The 20,682-nt window shown below is 43.4% G+C and overlaps 1 protein-coding gene across 7 annotated transcripts in view; it reads left to right on the top strand.

Annotated features, from left to right (window-relative positions):
- Positions 1 to 11,453, top strand: part of LOC121289434 (calcium/calmodulin-dependent protein kinase type II subunit delta) — a 346,749-nt gene extending 335,296 nt beyond the window's left edge. For all 7 annotated transcript variants that reach the window (XM_041209007.1, XM_041209180.1, XM_041209331.1 and 4 more), the window contains 4 exons: positions 3,214 to 3,289; positions 7,797 to 7,891; positions 7,982 to 8,210; positions 9,659 to 11,453. In XM_041209007.1, the coding sequence (XP_041064941.1) occupies positions 3,214 to 3,289; positions 7,797 to 7,891; positions 7,982 to 8,210; positions 9,659 to 9,662 (404 nt within the window). In that variant the 3' untranslated portion in view covers positions 9,663 to 11,453. The remainder of the gene's footprint in view (positions 1 to 3,213; positions 3,290 to 7,796; positions 7,892 to 7,981; positions 8,211 to 9,658) is intronic.
- Positions 11,454 to 20,682: the final 9,229 nt, after the last annotated feature.

Genomic DNA, 20,682 nt, shown 5'->3' with positions numbered 1-20,682 from the left:
CATTCAATCTTTATTATTTGAATTCAACCTTTACTGCCAGTGTACTGATGAAAGGACATCCTTGCAGTGCTATTAATTGGGTGACTTTACTGACTTGCTAGGTTTGCTGTAATTCAAACATTCCTGTGGGAAATGATATCTATGTTCTAGTCCAAAATTAGCATCTCCTGTGGTCTCAGAAAAAGAGCTCGGAGGTGGCTATTTTTATAGCAAGTACTGATTCTGTCACTTAAATGTCTTGAAAATTAGTACAATCTTTAGTTATGCAGTAATGGGTGAACAGGCATATTTCTGTAGATGCATAAATGTTTTGCTCTCTATAGTCACTAACCACCAGAGTAAATTTTCTCGTCAGCCATGGTTCAGTGGTTGCACTCTCACCTCTGAGCAAAAGCTGTGGGTTCAAATATACCTCAGAGATTTGAGCACATAATCTAGGCTGACACTTCAGTACAGCACTGAGGGAGTGCTACACTGGCAGAGGTAAGGTCTTTCAGATAGAATGTTAAAGTGAGACCCCGCCCGCCCTCTATTTATGACACTATTTATGAAGAAGAGCAAGAGAGCTTTCCACAGTATCCTAGCCGATGTTTATCCATTGACCATCACCAAAAAAAGCAGATCATTATCATATTGCTGTTTATAGGATCTTGCTGTGTCCAGGTTATTTGCAGCATTCCCTAAATTACAAAAGTGACCTGACATCAAAAATGCTTAATTGGCTGTAAAGTTCTTTGGAATGTCTTAAACTAGTAGAAGGCACTCCATAAGTGCAAGTCTTTCTTTGTATGGAGGAGTTGGACAGAAGAGCACTCACTCTGCACTGGCAACTGAACAGGAAATACAACTTATGAAATCTTTCAATTATTGCTTTGAAAGCAATGTTAGCATTTTTAAAATAATTGATTTTATGATTTTTGCTTTGTTTTGTAATTTCATTTTTTGGCCTTTTTCTCCTTCTCAATCTTTGCATGTCCAAGTACAGCCTGCATAAAGGAGTGTAACACAGGGAGGTTGTATTCCATTCGTTCATCACTTTCTACCTCCTTCTCTACTTCATCATCTTGCTGGTCTCCGTCCTCGTTATGTCCCAGCAGTAACTCTTGCTGTCATTGTATCCTGAAGATTCTGGTCACACTCTACCTTTTCACTTTTATTTGCTCATATGTTGTGTTTCTTTCCATCAATTCAGTGACTCAGTGTTCAGAAAATGCAAATAATAATCAAAATGTACACTCAGAGAGTCAGTCGTGTGAGTCAGAGCCCTCACAGACCACACCTTCCTTTATTCAGTGTAAGTTAAGAAATCAACAGTCCCAAGTGGTCCTCAAGATGACTAATTTGGGGCATTTGACAACATTAAAGACCAGTATTATTTCACAAATCATTGACATTGCTTTGGCCATCGTAACAGCCATGCCCTAGGTGTCAGTTTTGCTTCCGGTCTCTTTGTTTACATTTATTTCTGTGATGGTGGCTTTTGTATAATCGTGTTAGCCATACATTAATGCTTCATCAGACTTTTGGTTTAATGTTTTGAAGCTGAGTGATGAAAATGCAGACGTACAATCCAAGTGTAATTTTTCATTGCCTCCTCAGGAAAATTTATAGAAGGAAGAGATATACTGTGTTTACTGTCCTCTGGACCTCTAATTATTTTAATCCCGTTAATCAGATCACCAGTTAAACTCATCTTCCAGAAATGTAACTTAAGTTTTCCTTGTCTCTTATTACAATGCAGTCCTTTCATCCAAGGTATCATTCTTGGCATTATCAAAGGCCAGTAAACCTTTCCTAAGCCTAACACAATACTGCTAATTAGGCCTTACTAGTGTTCTGTATAACTGCACAATACACTCCCCTTTCATGCAAGGCATTAATATAGATTGGGAATAATTGAGGCCTCAGCTGATTGCTGTGACACCCCACTTGTTCCAATTTGCCACCCCAAAAATTACCCATTAACTCCAATTCTTTGTTTGTAATGACATAAACTACTTAATATCTGATCTTTTAAGAGATTTTTAAAGGTGTCACCCTTTTCCTGTATCTATGGTAGATAAGCCTTAGGAGAATTTGGTATTAGTAAGTTTGAACTTGACTTATAGAGTAATTTATAAAGAGGTTTGAACCCTCTGAGAACCCCATTGCCCGTAATTGGACATCCACTGATACCAGACTTGTTGCAACAATTACCACATGAATGTAAAATATAGATATATTTCCATATACTATGGCCATTATTATAGGACATTTCACTAACAAATTACAGTACTTTGCATTAACAGGAGTGGCTGAGTGCAGTAAGTTATTATTTGATTTTGTGAGTGGCCCAGTGACAGGTTGCTAATAACCATTCTTAGATTTGTACGTTTGCACAAATGTCACCATGAGTTTGAGGAGGTTTCCTGTTGCTGTGCAGTTAGATGTGACTATGTATTTGTACAGCAATCCTAATACGAATGTGGCTTGAACAAAAAGACATGTTGCATATTGCTGGACTTTGAGCTTATTATTCGTGTATGAAGCAATTTTGTTCCTGAATGTACTTGACTTGAGACAAAAGGATTTAGTTGCATTTTTGAGAATTATTGAGGAAGTGATGAGCACGATAACAGGTAGGAAATTATCCATTAAGACTGATTGGAAGAAACTACAAATGAAGATGGCAGCAGTAATATTCAATAACTGATTTATATAAATTTAAGGCTCTAAAATATACATATATATATATTGCAAATTTTGTTAATGTTCTTCGGTGTATTTTGACAATGCACTTTTTGAAAGGGGTACTGTAGCCATGGAAAAGTGTTTTATGAGCTTAGTTTTTTGTTGATGAGCACATGTATTAATTGTTTTGTAGCACATCGTATATTGTGCAAATGTCATAACAAAGATGATACTTAGCATTTCTGGTTCAGTTCCTTCTACAAACACTTATGCATGAATAATGAGCACCTGTTTAAAAAAAGAGCACTATTAAAACATATACTATATTCCTTGGATTGTCATTTATTCAATTCCTGGCTTTTAAAATCAAAAATTTGGGGAGAAACTGCCAGGTTAATAAGAGTATTGAAGAGAAGAGACAGGATTGGGGAGGAAAGAGGAAATATTTGGCTTGTGATTTAATGATCTGACTGGAAAAAAATTCTGTGCTTTTCTCACAATCTTTATTACTTTTTTAAATAGCATTTACCTGTTTATTCTTAGCACGCAAACAAGAAATTATTAAAGTGACAGAGCAACTGATTGAAGCCATTAACAATGGAGATTTTGAAGCCTACACGTAAGCATTCATTTGTTTCCTTTGTCCATACTAAGTCAACTTATTCCATTTGGAACTGGTCAGGTCATGTATGGTCTGAATGTTACATAGCATTGATGTTCATTCATATGTTACTCAAGGTGATCTTTTGAGTTCGCATTCCCCACAAAGAGTCTAATCGACCAGATTGGATATAATAATAATTTGATTGCCAGGCTTTGCACATTTTTCTGTCACATTCCTTCAATAACTCATGTTCAAAAAATTATCATTTATGTTCAATTTGATCCAGAAATTGCAAAGAAATAACTGACTTATCAAGATTCAGTTCTGATTGAATTTATCAGCAACCCACAGTGTGGGTGAACATTTTTTTCACAGCAGGATGTTTACATTTAACAAGTGCTTTGAATACTATTGGTCATCTTGTTAAAAATTGGTCTTCATTTTTTTTTATTCGTCCCTGGGATGCGGGTGTCACTAGCTAGGCCAGCACAGTCCAGAGGGCAGTTAAGAGTCAACCACATTGCTGTGGGTCTGGAGCCACATGTAGGCCAGACCAGGTAAGGATGGCAGATTTCCTTCACTAAAAGACATTAATGAACCAGGTGGGTTTTTACAACAATTGGCAATGATTTTGTGGTCATCATCAGACTTTTAATTCCAGTTTTTTTATTGAATTCAAATGTCACCATCTGCTGTGGTGGGATTCAAACCCAGGTCCCCAGGGCATTACCCTGGGTCTCTGGAATACCAGTCCAGAGACAATACCACTACGCCATCGTTTCCCCATTATTTCCCATTGTACATCTCTATTACCCCAATTTTAAAACAGGGACCAGAAAAATGAATTGAAATTCCTGAAGCAGATAGTGATCCTAGAGAGCGCAGGGGGCAGAAGCCAGTGCTCATTTGAATACATTTTCCTAACATTCTAGTCAGTGGGCAGGGCATTCAATGGCAAGCGCTTATAGCTAGAGACCCACGAGAACAGCCCCTGGCAGTCATTGGAGTGGTGCAGGAATTCTGGAGGTGATTGTGGACTCAGGGTTGGTGAGGGGGTGCAGGTCTGGTTGGTTGCCTGGGGCAAAGGAGGCCCAAGGCTTTCTTGGGAGACCTGAAGGCTTAGACCACAAGGAAACTTCAGTAATATTTTTCAAACTTACTTAATGGCCCTCTCTGGCCCACAATCTGGTTCCTGGCCACAGCTCACTGGAAAGCCATCACTGTTCCCCTGTTCAGATCTCTAAAAATGCAGTTATGTTTTAATGCATCATCAGGCTCCAATCTGCCTATTCTTTGTTTTTAAAAGGAGCCTGTTTTCTTGCTGTGGATATCCCATTTGTTTGCTGAAAAGAGTAGGTAAAGTTAGGAACATGGCAGGGACGCAAATGGGTTCAGAGAAGGTGACTGGCCTTTTTTAACTGTCCAGTTTTCTGTTATCTTTCTGGCACTCTTGAGTGGCTGACCTGTGAAGTTCCTGCTAGTGATGAGAGAGTCTGATTTTGTTAACCCACCTTATATATCCTATCTGAATTTTTAAACTTGTATTGCTTCTCCCCACACCTCCTTTGTTGCACGCTTTGTTCAGTCAAATTAATAGCCTAATAATCTAGTTCCATCAAGTCCACACCAGGGGATACCTGATAATAGCTCTTGATGACCAGTCCTTCATTTTGATTGTTCTTGACATCCCTTACACATTGATCATAATGCAAACCTGCATCATGTGACAAGGGGCAGAACACTGCAATTTAGCATGCAGGTACAGCAGGTAATTAAGAAGGTAACTGGAGTGTTAGCCTTTATTGCAAGGGAGGTGGAGTATAAAAGTAAGGGAGGCTTGCTACAGTTGTACAGGGCATTGATGAGACTGCATCTGGAGCACTTTTGGTCTCCTTACTTTAGGAGGGATATACTTGCATTGGAGGTAGTTCAGAGGAGGTTCATTAAGTTGATTCCTGGGATGAAGGTATTGTCTTATGAGGAAAGGTTGAGCAGCTTGGGACTGTACCCATTGGAGTTTAAAAGAATGAGAGGTGATCTTATTCAAATGTTTAAGATTTTGAGGGGGCTTGACAAACTGCTGGCACAGTTTCAAATTAAGGGGTCTTCTATTTAGGACAGAGATGAAGAGGAGTTTTTCTCTCCTTTCTACAAGGGAGTAAAAGACAATGAAGGACAAACAGGAAATTGGAGTTAAAACCACAATCAGATCAGCCTTGATCTTATTGAAAGGTGACATAGGTTTGGGGGGCCAAATGGCCTACTCCTGCTCCTCTTTCTTATGTTATTATACTGGCACACCAAAATATACCAGGCTGTTACATTCAGATTACATTCTGGATTCAGAAACAAACTTGGCAGCATTGATTCTAAGGTAAAAAAAATTGGAAAACCTAACACATATCACGAGTAGATCTGTGGTATTGACAGATTGAGATGAATTGTTTTCAAATAGAACTGTATTTTATATAATGGGGAAAAATTCTGAAACATTCAAAAAGAGCAACTTTATGCCTGTTAAATCTTTATTGAGCTATTTTTCTAATTATATATACATCCATAACCATTCACTTGCATGTGTACACATATGGTCCAAGTATTCCGGTATCCAGATTGTCAGAGATTTGGATGTAAATTAGGAGGTCCGTGGTGCACACATGCGCTGAAATTGCTGACATTCCTGCTGCTGGGAACCTCCACAAATGTAAGCGATACTGAGTTCAATGTCAGAGACTTGGGCCAGTTATGCATGACTTGCCTACATACTTATCCTGGAAGTGTTACACTGGTTTATATCTTGTCTAACTCAGTGATTAGTCAATGTAACTGGACTAAGCACCATATCTGACCCGACAAACCCCCTCCACACATATTCCCCCGACCTGACAACACCCCCCCAACCCGACTTATCTGAGACAACCCCAACCTGAAGACTACCAACCTGACTAAGCATCCCCCAGACCTGATTACACCCCAACACCCACTCCGACTCAATGACAAACCTGCCTATGACCCAACAATCCCCTGTCTGACCCACGACAGCCCCTCCCCCTGACCCAACAATTCCTCCCTCCCCCCGATCTGATTGCATCAACTCTCCCCCCCCACCACCCCCTGACCGGACAACCCAGCCTCTGACACAACAACCACCCCTCCAACCTGACAACCCCCTCACCCGAACCAATTAAACCCACCACCTGACCCAATCACGCCCCCTCTGACCCATTCCCCTCCCTGACCTGACTACGCTCCTCCCCCGGACCATGCTATCCCCGAACCATCTAGGTCCCCACCAATCCAACTAGCACCCCCACAGACCCGACAGCGACCCCCAAACCCGACCATGCCCACCACTACCCGACTAGCCCCTCCGATCCGACAATTGCCCCCACCTGATTACTGCCCCAAACAACCAACACCACTCAACTATCCTCTGACCCAACCCACTTGCCTACCCGCCCACTCTCCACCTCCATCCACCCACCTAGCCACTCGCCCATTCACTGACAAATTTGAAACCTTTAAAAAAAAGTTACCTGAATATGGCAGGTACTGTTGTGAAATGAGGCATGCCCTGTCTTTACTAGTCTTTTCTTGCGCTCGATGATCTTCCCTGTGGATGATCTGCAATGACCCAGCAATGCTTCAACCGGATAAAAAAATCGGAAAAGGGTCAAGTCGCAGAAATCTTCAAGGGCAGAGACAGTATGCGCAGCATTGACATTCAGTGGAAGATCTGGGCCCATATTCTGTTCTCAGTGTATTGACTGGGTTAATAGAAACCAGGTTTAGTGTCACACACACCAAGTCATTTAGATCTGGACACCTTGATGCCTTGTGTAATAGATTGAAATTCTGTTGTCTCCAAATAGCAAGCTCCACTTGGTCACCAACTAAGGCTTAATGTGACTTTAAGTAAAGGTGTTTTTCTTTAAATAATCTAATTCAAAAATCTTTGTACACTGTTCCAAGCAGTGTTCCCAGAAGCACTGGGTAACTTGGTTGAAGGAATGGACTTCCACATATTTTACTTTGAAAATTATTTTAGCAGGGCAAAACTACTAAGTTTATACACAATTGTTTTAACCCTTCAAGCTTCTCCAGTACACCACATTTTGTAATAATTTAATTTGCGAGGCATCTAATTTAAAAACAACATACTGGTTCATAATGCCATTGTATCCTAATTTCCATCGATACAACTTTTATCTTTACAGGGACTGCTTACTTTTTGAGACCAATAGCACATGTGTGAAATGGTAGACATTTGTGACCACACCGCATGGGAAATGGCATCCCTTGGCATTAGCAACAATAACATGAATAAACTTGGCATGAATGTGGATTAAACCAGTAACACAAACCAATACTCAAAAGGCAGTGATGGAATATTTTCTGAATGGTGAAAAACTAGGAGCTGGATTTGGGTGTCCATTACAAAAATCACTAGAAGCTAGTGCATAATTCAAAAGGTGAATGTGATGTTAATTTTGAACAATATTCATATTTAATCTTTTTACAGAAAGATTTGTGACCCAGGCCTCACTGCATTTGAACCTGAAGCACTGGGTAACTTGGTTGAAGGAATGGACTTCCACAGATTTTACTTTGAAAATGGTACATAATGCGGGCATTATTTCTAGTTTTGTAAGGCATTCAGTTTTGGTGTGGTTTCATTATTAAATAAATGTACATTTATTTTTCTAGCTTTGTCTAAGAACCACAAGCCAATTCACACCATTATATTGAACCCTCACGTCCATCTGATTGGTGATGATGCAGCCTGCATAGCATACATCCGCCTCACACAATATATCGATGGCAGTAGCCTGCCAAAAACTATGCAGACCGAGGAAACCAGAGTCTGGCATCGCCGTGATGGGAAGTGGCAAAATGTTCACTTCCACCGCTCGGGAGCCCCATCTGTATCTGTCAAGTAAGGTGAATTTCTATATTGGTAACATACACAAAGAATTTGCAAGATTAACAACTAGCAATAAAATAAGAAATTCTCTTTTTACAGAAATACACATTTCTTTTTTTAATAAAATAAGACTCATATTGCATCATTATAACACAAGTGAATCGTAAGTTAAATGATAATTAATGAAACTGTGGACAGTCTAGAAAAATTGATTTTCATTTTAGAGAGTTAGTCTTATATTGTGTCTCCTTTATAGCGTGGCTTAAAAGTTTTATGAAGTTAGGCCTTCTGTTTCATCGTGAAGATTTATAATGAATTGAAGCACAGCATGTATTTGAAAATTTATAATGCTATTTCAGAATCAATACATAAAATCAAATGTAATTTAATTATTTTCTGTTTGAGAATCGATGTAATACCTGAGCAAAATGGTGCAGGATGTGGGAGGCGGGGAAGGATGCTCTGTGATATGTTACTGATCCATGTTGCAGCTGAAACAGAAATGCTTAATAGTCCATCCATATGATGTCCTCAGCTTGGCTTTTTTCAGGGACAATCACACACAATACCACCTGGTTTTATCTTCTAAAGAGGATCTCTGCTCTAACCCTTTAATCTTTGAAGTAGGACACATTAATGTTTAAGCTTTTCCCATTTTTGGCTTTATTACAACATTGATGCATTTTTCACACTTCAGAGAGTGCTGTATTATCAGACTTGCAGTCATCAAGAAAAGACATTACGCCAAGTCCCTTTCTGCCCTTAGGTGGATCTAAGCCATCCTTTGGCACTATTTAAAGAAGGGCTGGGTAGTTCTCCTTTGATGTCTTGGTAAAGGGTTATCCTTCAACCAACATCACTGATAACCAGTCATTTATCTCATTGCTGTTTGTGGGATCTTGCTGTGCACATATTGGCTGTTGTTTCCCCATGCTGCAGCAGTGATTGCACTTTGAAAGTAATTAATTGGCTCTGAAATACTTTTGGATGTCCTGAGGACATGAAAGGCATTTGAAAAATATACAACTGCAATTTCTTTTTACTTATAATTTGAAAAAATATTTACTTAACTCTATAATAAACCGATCAAAAGTCTTTTCCATTAAAAGAAGATAAAAGCCAAGTATATTGGCTTTTCAACAATCTGGGATGGAGAGAAAACACTTGACTCTAATATTTATGGGGAAGAGAAATAGCAATGAAAGGAAGAGAGCTGCCTGCCAAACCCAAACCTTAATGGCCTATTTAAAAGTATCCACTGTGAGGGAGCACAAGAGTACAGCGGGAGTTTCATGTATTGTCAGAAAAAACACTTGAGCTGTATGTCCCCTGATGGCGATCATGATCGAATTGCGACAAGAGGATTTTTTTATGTTTAGGATTTGTATAATTTTGTTTAGCCCAATTCTTGGCTGTGTTGTGGAGTAGAACTTGAATTTCATCTCTGTTCTTTGTTTTAGTTAAAAGAGCTGGTGCCACTGCTGGATTCTCAGCACTCATTGTGGACTGGAAGATCACAATCACATCCTACGCACTTCCAGTCTATTTTAAAGCATGTTTCTGAATGCATGAAGCTCTGACGGTGCACTTGTGACATGTCCTTTACTGTTTATTCCATCCGTAATTTTTTGTTTACACATCATGGGAAGAAATGTTACAAGAAGATCGAAACCAAAGGAAGGAAAAATGTTGAAAGTACTTATTAACCCTTCATTTATGCCAGGTTTCTTAACTTGTTATTATTGTAAACGTTTAAATAAAATTGTATTTTTTCTGGATTACAAATATTTTAAAAGCTACTGTACCCCCCTTAATCTGTATAAGAAAACATTGTAAGTGGCCCATTTTCATTTTCTGAGTATAGAAATACTTTTGTAATATATATATAGAGGAGGATGTCCTTAAGGTGGCAGGGCACTGTTCCATGCAGTTCCAAAACTTGTTTTACAAGCTGGAATTATCCAGTCAGGGCTGGCTGTATCAGCCTAGAAAGCAACAACTACTACAGTAGCTGAACAGCCTTTTTCATTCTTTTCTTTTTCCCGCTGAAACATATGGGAAAATATCTTTTTAAAACAAAAATAAATTTTGATGTGCTAGTGCTACTACTAGTCTTTTATTTGTTGTATTTCATATGTGTCATCTAGAATTAATTTTAAGTTGATACTTTATTCAGTTTGGGTGCAATACATTTCAGAAAATCAAGCTTGCTTTCATTATAGTGATGTGAAGATTGTGATTTGAGTCAATGCTTATTGCTTTGGTGGGAATAGAGCTTAGAATTTTGTGAACTATGTTAATCTGCTTGCTAGTAGCGATTCATAGTATCCAATTTAACAAAGAAACACAAGACTTTGGAATTTAAACACCGAATATAGTGGATCTCTGTGATGTACATGCATCATTTATATAAGAATTTCCTTGCCTAGGCAGCTGATCAAACAAACTCAAATCATTTTTAACTTGTTATTTTTCTCTTATGGACACGGGGATTGATGCTTTTGTCATCCGTGATAAATTGATTATTGATACTTGGTGAACTGGATGATTTTTGCTTCTGCTTCTGTATATTTGTGAGATGTTCTTGTAAAAGATTCAAGTTACCAGATATGTCCTTTTTCTTTTTGGAGGGATGATTCCTTCCTTTAAAATGCTTGTTTCTTCGCTGTTGTATACTTATACTGCAGTGCTGAATAGTGCATGGAATCTCGTTTAGTGTTTTCAGTGATTGTGGCAGCCATCAGACTCTCTTTCTGTGGTCAGTTCCTGGCAGAATTCATTTATTTATATTGTGTGTTTGTTAGTCACCCAAAAAATAATACAGTTAGCTGCTGTTACTGTTAAATAGATGGCAATAAAGTCTACCCATTACATGGATTCAGAAATTGTGTTTAAATAAGCATGTATATTTATGGGCCATATTAATCTGCCAATAAGATCTATGAAAAATAGAAATATCTTGATTTTTTTTTTGGTGATTGGCTGTAGTAACATAAGTGTATTGAAATCTATATATGTAATCTTGAAATTTTAATACCACAAATGGTGTTAAAGTAGTATTAAAGATCAAGTCTGTCTTCCATGCCCAATTCTGAAGAGCGGTGATTGGTTTTTCCACCACAATTGAAATGATGCTTAACTTCTGTTATTCTGCAAAGCTGCTGTTTATCATGGGACACAGTGTACAGAGTTCTTGCCATAATGGTAAATGATTGATATATTAAAACAAAATAAATTTGTGATTATTTCTCCTGATTGGCTATTCTCTGTAGTGTGTGTGTTTTTTTTAAGTTTTCGAAAATCTGAACGTTTGAATGAGAAATATGAGATAACTTAGAACCTGAGTTTCTGTTTCAGGTATTCAAGGTGGCTCTAAATGTTTTATGTACGTTACTGCATGCTGAGACATTTCTCTTTGAGGAAATACATTTTATTGAGCACAGAAATGATAGCAAAGCATTAGTTTTAATGTTTATTTGATAAAGATTTAGGCTTGGTCTACAGTAAATATTAAAATGAAAGTTAATGCCAGTCTTGGCTGAGTGGCAGCACTCTCGATTCTAAGTATGAAAATCAATGGGTTCAAGCCTCACTGCAGGGCAAGCACATAATGGCAATATGTTGCAGTATTGAGGGGATGCTGCATTGTTGGCAATGTAAAGTGCCTAATTGAAAGATGAGGTACTGTTCATTGAGCTAATGTTGAGCTTTATTGGAACAGTGTAGGAGGCCAAGGTCAGACAGGGAGCAGAGCAAAGAATTAAAACGAGCCGGCAAGCAGAAGTTCGGGGTTATGCTTGCAGATTGAACAGAGGCTTCCATTAAGTGGTCACTCAATCTACATTTCCCAATGTAGAGGAGACTGCATCGTGAACAGTGAATACACTATGTTAAATTGAAATTGTTCAAAAAGGAAATAGGGAAGGTACAGGCTCGACATGTTCCCTCTAGGGTGATATGAAGGAGTAACAAGCCCTGAGAATCATGGAATACCAGAGATATTCAGGCTACGATGAGAAGGAAAAGAAAGGCTTTTAGCAGGTACAAGGGAAGCAAATCAGCGTTAGTGAAGTACAGATAGTGCAGGGTGAAGCTTAAGAAAGCAATTAGGAGAGCAAAGAGGGGATATGAGAAAGCTCTGATGGGTAAAAGTAGGGAAAATCCCAAGATATTCTATAAGTATATCAATGGGAAGATAACCAGGGAAAGAGTAGGGCCCATAAGGGACCAAGGGGGCAATCTATGGGTGGTGCCAGAGGACATCGCTAGAGTATTGAACCAGTACTTCACATCCATCTACACCCAAGAGACTGAGGATGAAGGTATTGAACTCGGGGAAAGAGACTATGAGGTTCTTGAGCAAATTGATATAGGGAGTGACAAGGTATTGGAGGTGTTGGCAGGCTTAAAAGTGGACAAATCTCCAGGTCTGGATGATTTGAGTCCCAGACTGCTGAGGGAGGCAAGGGAGGAGATCGCAGGGGCTCTGACCCAAATTTTTGATTCCTCTCTGGCCACGGGGGAGGTGCCAGAGGACTGGAGAACAGCTAATGTGGTTCTGCTATTTAAGAAAGGTTGTAGAAATAAGCCAGGGAACTACAGGCCAGTGAGTCTCACATCAGTGGTAGGGAAACTATTGGAGAAATTCCTGAAGGAGAGTATCTATCTCCATTTGGAGAGGCAAGGTCTGATGAGGGATAGTCAGCATGGCTTTGTCAGAGGGAGGTCATGCCCAACAAATTTGATTGAATTTTTTGAGGAGGTGACCAGGTGTGTAGATGAGGGTAGTACAGTTGATGTAGTTTATAAGCATTTCAGCAAAGCCTTTGACAAGATCCCACATGGGAGACTTATAAAGAAAGCAAAGGCACATGGTAATTTGATAAGGTGGATTCAAAATTGGCTTAGTTGGAGGCAGGGGTTGATGACAGAAGGCTGCTTTAGTGACTGGAAGCCAGTGTCCAGTGGCGTACCACAGGGATCTGTGCTGGGTCCCCTATTATTTGTCATTTATATAAACTACATCAATGACTATGTGGGGGGTAGGATTAGTAAGTCTGTGGATGACACAAAGATTGGCCGGGTGGTTAACAGTGAGGTTGAGTGTCTTGGGCTACAGGAAGATATAGACAGGATGGTCAAATGGGCAGATAAGTGGCAGGTGGAATTTAACCCTGAAAAGTGTGAGGTGATACACTTTTGAAGGAGTAATTTGACAAGGAAGTATTCAAAGAACAGCATGGCACTAGGAAGTTCTGAGGAAGAAAGGGACCTTGGCATGTGTGTCCATAGATCTCTGAAGGCGGAGGGGCATGTTAGTGGGGTGGTGAAAAAGGCATATGGGAAACTTGCCATTATCAATCGAGGCATAGATTACAAAAGTAGGGAGGTCATGTTGGAGTTGTATAGGACCTTGGTGAGGCCACAGCTGGAGTACTGTGTGCAGTTCTGGTCGCCACATTATAGGAAGGATGTGATTGCACTGGAGGGGGTCCAGAGGAGATTCATCAGCATGTTGCCTGGGATGAAACATTTAAGTTATGAAGGGAGGTTGGATAGACTTGGGTTGTTTTCATTGGAGCAGAGAAGACTGAGGGGGGACCTGATCGAGGTGTACAAGATTATGAGGGACATGGACAGGGTGGATAGGGAGCAGCTGTTCCCCTTATTTGAAGGGTCATTCATGAGGGGACATAAGTTCAAGGTGAGGGGCAGGAGGTTTAAGGGGGATGTGAGGAAAAACCTTTTGACCCAGAGGGTGGTGACAGTCTGGAATGCACTGCCTGGGAGGGTGGTGGAGGCGGGTTGCCTCACATCCTTTAAAAAGTACCTGGATGAGCACTTGGCACATCATAACATTCAAGGCTATGGGCCAAGTGCTGGTAAATGGGGTTAGGTAGGTAGGTAGGTATTTCTCACGTGTCAGGTGCAGACTCGTTGGGCTGAAGGGCCTCTTCTGCACTGTGATTCTGTGAAAGAAGTACAGGTAAATTGCTATTTTGCCTGGAAGGAGTGTTTCAAGCCTTGAACAGTGGGAAGAGGTAAAAAAAGCAGATGTAGCATCTCCTGCACTTGCATAAGAAGAAGTGTTGTGATTGAAAAGTAGACCAAGGTATCATGGATGGAACTGTCTCTTCAGAATGCTAATAGAGAAAGGGAAGATGTGCTTGATGGTAGCATCATGCAAGAGGTGGCCAAAATGGCAGAGGATAATCCATAGAATGTGGAAGCTGGTGGGGTGAATGATGAGGTCAGGAGCAACCATATTGTGGTTCTGGGAGGGAAGGGGGAAGGGGTGAGAACAGAAATGCAGGAATGGAACAGACACAGTCAAGGGCCCTATTAACAAGGATTGGAGAGAGGGAGTCCTCACTTGACACAAAAAGGAAAATATAGCAGGAGCATTGGCCTGGAAGGTGGCAGTGACGAAACTGGAATGGTGTCTTTACAGGAAGTGGAGTGGGAGAAATCTGAATGAAGGTAGTTGTGGGAGTCAGTGAGCTAACGGTGGATATGGGTCAGTAGCTCATCCCCAGAAATGGAAACAAAGGGCAGAATTTGCCAGGTCCACTGGTGGCGTGCGTGATAGGTGATGTGAGCAGACAATATGATGTGATTGAGTTCAGGAAGGCAGGCCGCGTTTCCTGCCATTGGTCATCAGGAACCTCATTGTAGTACATCAGGCATTTCATTATCAGGCCACCCTGCCAGACTCTTGCACCCTTGCTGGATCATCTGTCCACATTGGCAGGAAAGCACACCGACGTTTTGCACGACAGCACAGAGGCGATGTGCACTTGGTGGCCTGCACTTTGAGTGAACTGGAGGTGAGTGCACAGCTACGTTCTGCAGAGCCCGCTAGGGCCACCAGTTGCTTTGTAGGCTTCAGGGGCACCGGGGTGGGGGAGGGGATTAGGGTTAAGTGCCACCTTGCCTTGGAGGTGACTAGTGAGGGGGAAGCGGAGGCAGGTGCAACCCTGCCTCTGAGGTGACTTGTGAAGGGGAGTGGAGGGCAGGTGCAGCCCTGTGTTAGGGGAAAATTAAAAATGCTAAATGAGAACACTAAGAATTTACTGAAGAACACTTTAAATATCCAGGCAGACATGGCTGCTGAGCATATTAAGAGTTGACGATTACCAGATGAACGTTGCACAGTCTTAAGAGTCAGGCTGAAGACACAAGGTGGGCATAAAATAGATTACGTGTGCTCCCCTCTCACATAGGGAAGGAGCAGATGGTTTTAGTTCAGATATGGGAAGACATGCAATGGACAAAGAGGGGGCTTTGATGAAACACAAGCAGTCTTGAGTTTTGAGAACCAAGGTCTTTGCATATGTGTTTTAATCTTGATTGGATAATATAGTTATGTATACATCCTTTAGAATAATTGGTTAGCAAAATCACATGTTTATGTGCTCAATAGGATAGTTTTAATATGGTACCTGTGTGTCAGTTACTGATTGGATATATTCAAATATACTCAAATGTATTATGAAAAGAAAAAGTACAAAAGTAATGAAATGGAATCAATCTGGGAGCTGGGTCTTCATTCTTAGGAATGATTGCGGCTCCCTTGAATATGCTTGAATAAAACCGGTTAAAGGAAGCCTGAGTCTCTGTGGTCACTATGTGATTGGGGATTGTAATTTCCCCTCTTCAACTGGCCTACGTGGTGTTGCTGGATTGGAGGGAGTACCCTCTTCAATTGGCGTAGTCAGCAGGATTCGCCCGGATTTCTGTGAAAGCGGAACAATGATCTGGTGAGTATTTTCTTTTTGAAAGATACTCTCCAGTTGTTCATGTCAGCCTATAATGGAGGTCTAATAGGGTGGATCCGAAAGTTTCGGCCAGAAAGACTCAGGACTCTGGGATTGTAATTTCTCCTCTTCAACTGGCTTATGTGGTAGTTGCTGGATTGGAGGGAGTACCCTCTTCACCTGCCTTGGAGGTGACTGGTGAGGGGGAGCAGCATTGCCATTGAGACGACTGTTGGCATTGGGGGCGTTGGTGGTTAAGGGCAGCCCTTCCTCTGAGGCAGCTGGGTTTTGGTGGGGGGGACAATGGCAACACTGCTGTTGAATGTAGCGCACAAGTATTTGGAGTGGGGGGTAGGGTGGGCGAGGGAACTGACCACACATTAGGGAAACCTGTATAAAATGACCATTTCTCTGCAACTGAGACAGTCAAGGTACAGCCACATTGATATGATTGTGGTTGGGCTTCTAGCTGATCTGCCTATTCAAGCAACACAGAGGCATCAAAGTGCCATCAAGTTTTCCAGAGTTAGCCCCCCACCCACCCCAGCCGGGACAGACTGCAAATTCATGAGCACTTAGTGGACTGCAGAGCAGTTGGATGACTGCACACGTTGTACATCTTCTCGCTAAAGCTTACCATGGAGCAGTCACCGCTGGAGGCGCTCACAGCCCCTTGCAGTGTCTTCATCCCAGTTTGGACCAGCCACCCCATGATTCAAGCTAACAGGGCAGCCATACAGTGCACTAATCTCTGGCCGTCCAAGTAGTGGCCAGCACTCTCCGGGAAGCATTAAGGAGCTGTCACACTTAACCGGGACAGGTTCTTAGTACACCCATGCTAACCACGTGTCTCTCTCTCTTTCATCCTGCAGGAGGAGTACATCAGAATCATGGAGCCTGGTGAACTAGCTGTATGCCTGATGGCCTACAGAGTGCGAAGACGATGGAGGAGGGAGCAACTGAGGCTTCTGGCTGCACAGAGGCAGGAGCAGCACTCTCAGGAAGAAGGGGCAGCTGGGGCTCCTGCTCAAGCCACCCAAGCTGGCGCCTAGCGATACCCAGGGTCTGTGGACACTGACTTTCATTCCTGCAGATGGCCGAGAACCAGTGCCGCCAAAGACTGCGCATGTCCAGGGAACTGGTCGGTCACATCTCCCACCTACTGCAGGATTTGGTGCCCCAGGGACATAAAGGGCATCCAATACCTGTGCCTGTGAAAGTGACCACGGCGCTCAATTTCTATGCCAGTGGCTCCTTTCAGGGCTCCACAGGTGATCTCTGGGATCTCTCAAGCCTCCACCCACAAATGCATCCATCAGGTCACGGATGCCATCTTCACAAGGGCACACAACTTTGTGCATTTTTCCTGGGACCAAAAGAGCCAGGATGCAAGAGCGATTCGATTTGCCCAGATCTCGGGTTTCCCACAGGTTCAGGGTGCGATCGACTGCATTTGTGGTGCTCAGATCTCCATTGCAACACATGGTGGAGTGCATCAACCGCAAGGATTTCCATTCGCTGAATGTCCAGTTGGTGTGCAACCACCAGAAAAGCATCCTGCAGGTGTGCGCATGGTTTCCAGGGAGTCTGCACGACGCCTACATCCTGAGTCGCTCACAGATCCCTGCAGCTTTCCAGGTCCAAAGAAGCTGCAGGGTTGGCTCCTCGGGAACAAGGGCTACCCATAGAGGATGTGACTGATGACACCCATGTGGCAGCCTCAGACTGCAGCAGAGCAATGATATAATGAGGCTCGTGCTGCAACTCACAACTTGAAGGAGCAGACCATTGGGATGCTGAAGATGAGGTTCCGATGTCTGGACTGGCTTGGTGGAGCCCTGCAATACAGTCTGCAGAGGGTGTCATGCATCGTTGCCATCTGCTGCACCCTTTACAATATGGCGCTCCAAAGGAGAGACCAGCGGGCTGAGGAGGAGCTGGAGGAGCTGCATAGCTCCTCGGGTGAGGAGGACACCAACAGGGATGAGGCTGAGGAGGTCCTTGGAGGCGATGATGACGGGGATGAGGCCCTCATACTGGCCAGAGGAGGCAGGTGCACTCGGGAGGCACTCATAGCTGCGGGATTTGTGAAGGATGATGATGACATGCAGTGAGATGACCCCGTAGTTCCTCACATCGCATTTGTAAAGGTTTGACTCCAGTGTGGCATATGGAAGTGCGAATATCCTCTGTGAGAATGCTTCTGTCATGGAGATGAGTGGAGGCCCTAATAGTCACTCAATTGCAGGAGGATGATGACATGCAGTGAGGATACTCCATAGATCTTCACATAGCCTCTGAGAATGTCTCACTCCTGTCTGGCCGAGGGAAGTTTGCTTGCGCTCCATGATCAGGGTCATCTCAGAGACGCAGCCATGAAACACTAGAAGTTCTAATGCTTTCTCCGCCTTCAGCACCCGAACCCTTCAGAGCTGGAGCACAGATTCAGTGGGGATAGCCCCTCCTTAAAGGTGCTGAGAGCTCACAGAGAGTATGAGAGAACTCTGTGGCCCCTGCCCACTACATTCTGGCAGCAATGACCAGCACCACCGAAGTGCAGGCATCAGTAATGTTTCCAGGGAGTGTGGGGCTGGACCATCACTTTGGGTCTGAAGGCTGCACACAGCACAGGGAAGAGGCCCTGGACTGAGACACCTGCCTTTATCTTGTGCAGAAAGGTTTCACATCTGAGTGACAAGAACACTGCTCATCAGAACAAGGAGCCACAGGCAGGGAGATATTCTTGGGGGGAGTTTATTGATAATAGGGAACAGTTTGTATAAGTGATTATCACCCGTGCCTTGACTGTGCCTTGACCTGTCCCTTAACATTCCTAACCCTGCCTCTACGTTTTGGTGCTCCCCAGGCATCCACAGTGGAAATGGATGCTGCCTGCTGATTGTGATGCCCTGTCCATGATGACTTTGGCCTCTGTAGGCCAAGACCTAGTGGGCCCCGGCCTGCTTTCAGGGTCCTGCTGTGTGGCAGTGGCACCCTCCTCAGCCTGTGGAGCTGGACCTGCTGAGGTCACAAGGAGAGGGGATTCAGATGCACTGGTCATTCCTGGAGTCACCTGGGTGGATGGCCCTGGAACGTGGAGTTGAGCCTGTGCAGGAGTGATATCCTGGACCAGAGTCTCCACGGTAGCCATCACAAGTGTTGACCTTGGTGCATTGACATGCCAGTGCTATCACCTCCACTGTGCCTCGCAATCTGAGGAGTGCAGTGGACAACCTTCCTGATGTTCCCGAGCTTGCATTTGCAGCTTCAGCAACTGAGGTGTGACTGAGTCCAGAGGCTTGTTATCTGACTCGGACTCAGCAAATTTCTGGCCTCCAGCAGTCCTCCATGTGACAGAAACCTGGGAAGTTGCTGAGGATCAGACAGTATGATGTGCTCACCAGATTGTGATCCCGTGTCTATCCTAGAGCTAAGTCCCATCGAGGTGTGTGTCTCTGGGCTGGTGGGGGGTGTGGGTGATGCTGTGACGGGACTTAGAGGAGGGTGCCTCCAGATTCCCCTTGGGAGGTTTCTTTGGGGCTTGATTGGAGGCTCTGGGTCATGGACTCCGTCAGCGATTTGCTAGATATGCCTGCGAAAGCAAGGGGAGATAATTAGTGCATGGCAGCAGCCTGTGAAAGAGGACACATCACTCACGGCATAGTTATCTGATGGATGTTGCACTGCTGGATCCTCCATTTGGTAGAGCAGCACCGACCTCACCATCAGCAAAGGACTGGCCATCCAGCTAGATGGCTCTGTTTTCAAAGTCCATGAGAGCCTTGATTTAGGGCTTTCTGCCACTGTTCTGTGGCCTCTCTCTCTTGTTGTGTGCCAGCCTGTCCTGCATGGATAGAGAGGGAAAAAGCGTAAGCAGGATGCCTGCCAGGCCAGCTGATAAATGTGCTTGTCCTGTGCGGGTGGTGAATGGTCCCATGGACGAGATGAGGACAGTGAAGGTGTATGTGAGAGAGTGAATGGTGATGTCCCTTGAACTGGCAGTGAGTGAGGGCCCTGTGGATGTGGGATGGGTTTGTGAGTTGAAAGTGATAAGAGGAGTGACTTACACTGACGGAACGGAGGAGATCATTCATCCTCTTGTAGCACTGGGTGGCTGTCCTCTTCTGAAGGGCATTGGCACCAACCACCACTGCCACCACCTCCCAATGCTGGATTGGTCACGTTGCTACCCATCCTGTGGCCAGAGCAGGGGTACAAGACATCCTGGCAGGCCTCCATGGCATCCAGCAGTCGCTTGAGGAACCCGTCATTAAACTGGGAGGCTGCAGCCTTCTTGCCTTTAAGGAACATGTCCCCCAAGCTGCATTCATGAGCTGGAAGCAATGAGCGCTGTGCTTGCAGCTGGCCTTTAAACATGGTGCCCGGTGTGATGCAACGGCGGGGTGATGGCGGGTGGGTGAATGAGGAACCCACCTACCATGGAAATGGCGTGCTTCCCGGGAGTGCATAAATAATGAGATAGGCTCGGGACAATCCTGCCCGCTACCACACTTAGTGCAAATCTGGGAAAATTCCACCCAAAGAGTTGAGGAAGGGAAGAGTCACAGAAAGACCATGTGAAGGCAAGAGAAGTGTGGAAGTTAAATTTTTCAGTTTGGGGCAAGAACCGGGGCAAAATTTTTAGCTCGGCAGTCGGGCGCGTGTCTGACCTGCTTGAGTGTGAATTGACGAACGTTGGGTGTGCGTCCTGACGTCAACTCATAGTC

The sequence above is a fragment of the Carcharodon carcharias genome, chromosome 1 (genome assembly GCF_017639515.1).
Source record: "Carcharodon carcharias isolate sCarCar2 chromosome 1, sCarCar2.pri, whole genome shotgun sequence".
NCBI lineage: Eukaryota > Metazoa > Chordata > Chondrichthyes > Lamniformes > Lamnidae > Carcharodon > Carcharodon carcharias.
The sequence above is the reverse complement of the archived record's forward strand: the minus strand, read 5'-3'. Positions and strand labels throughout refer to the sequence as shown.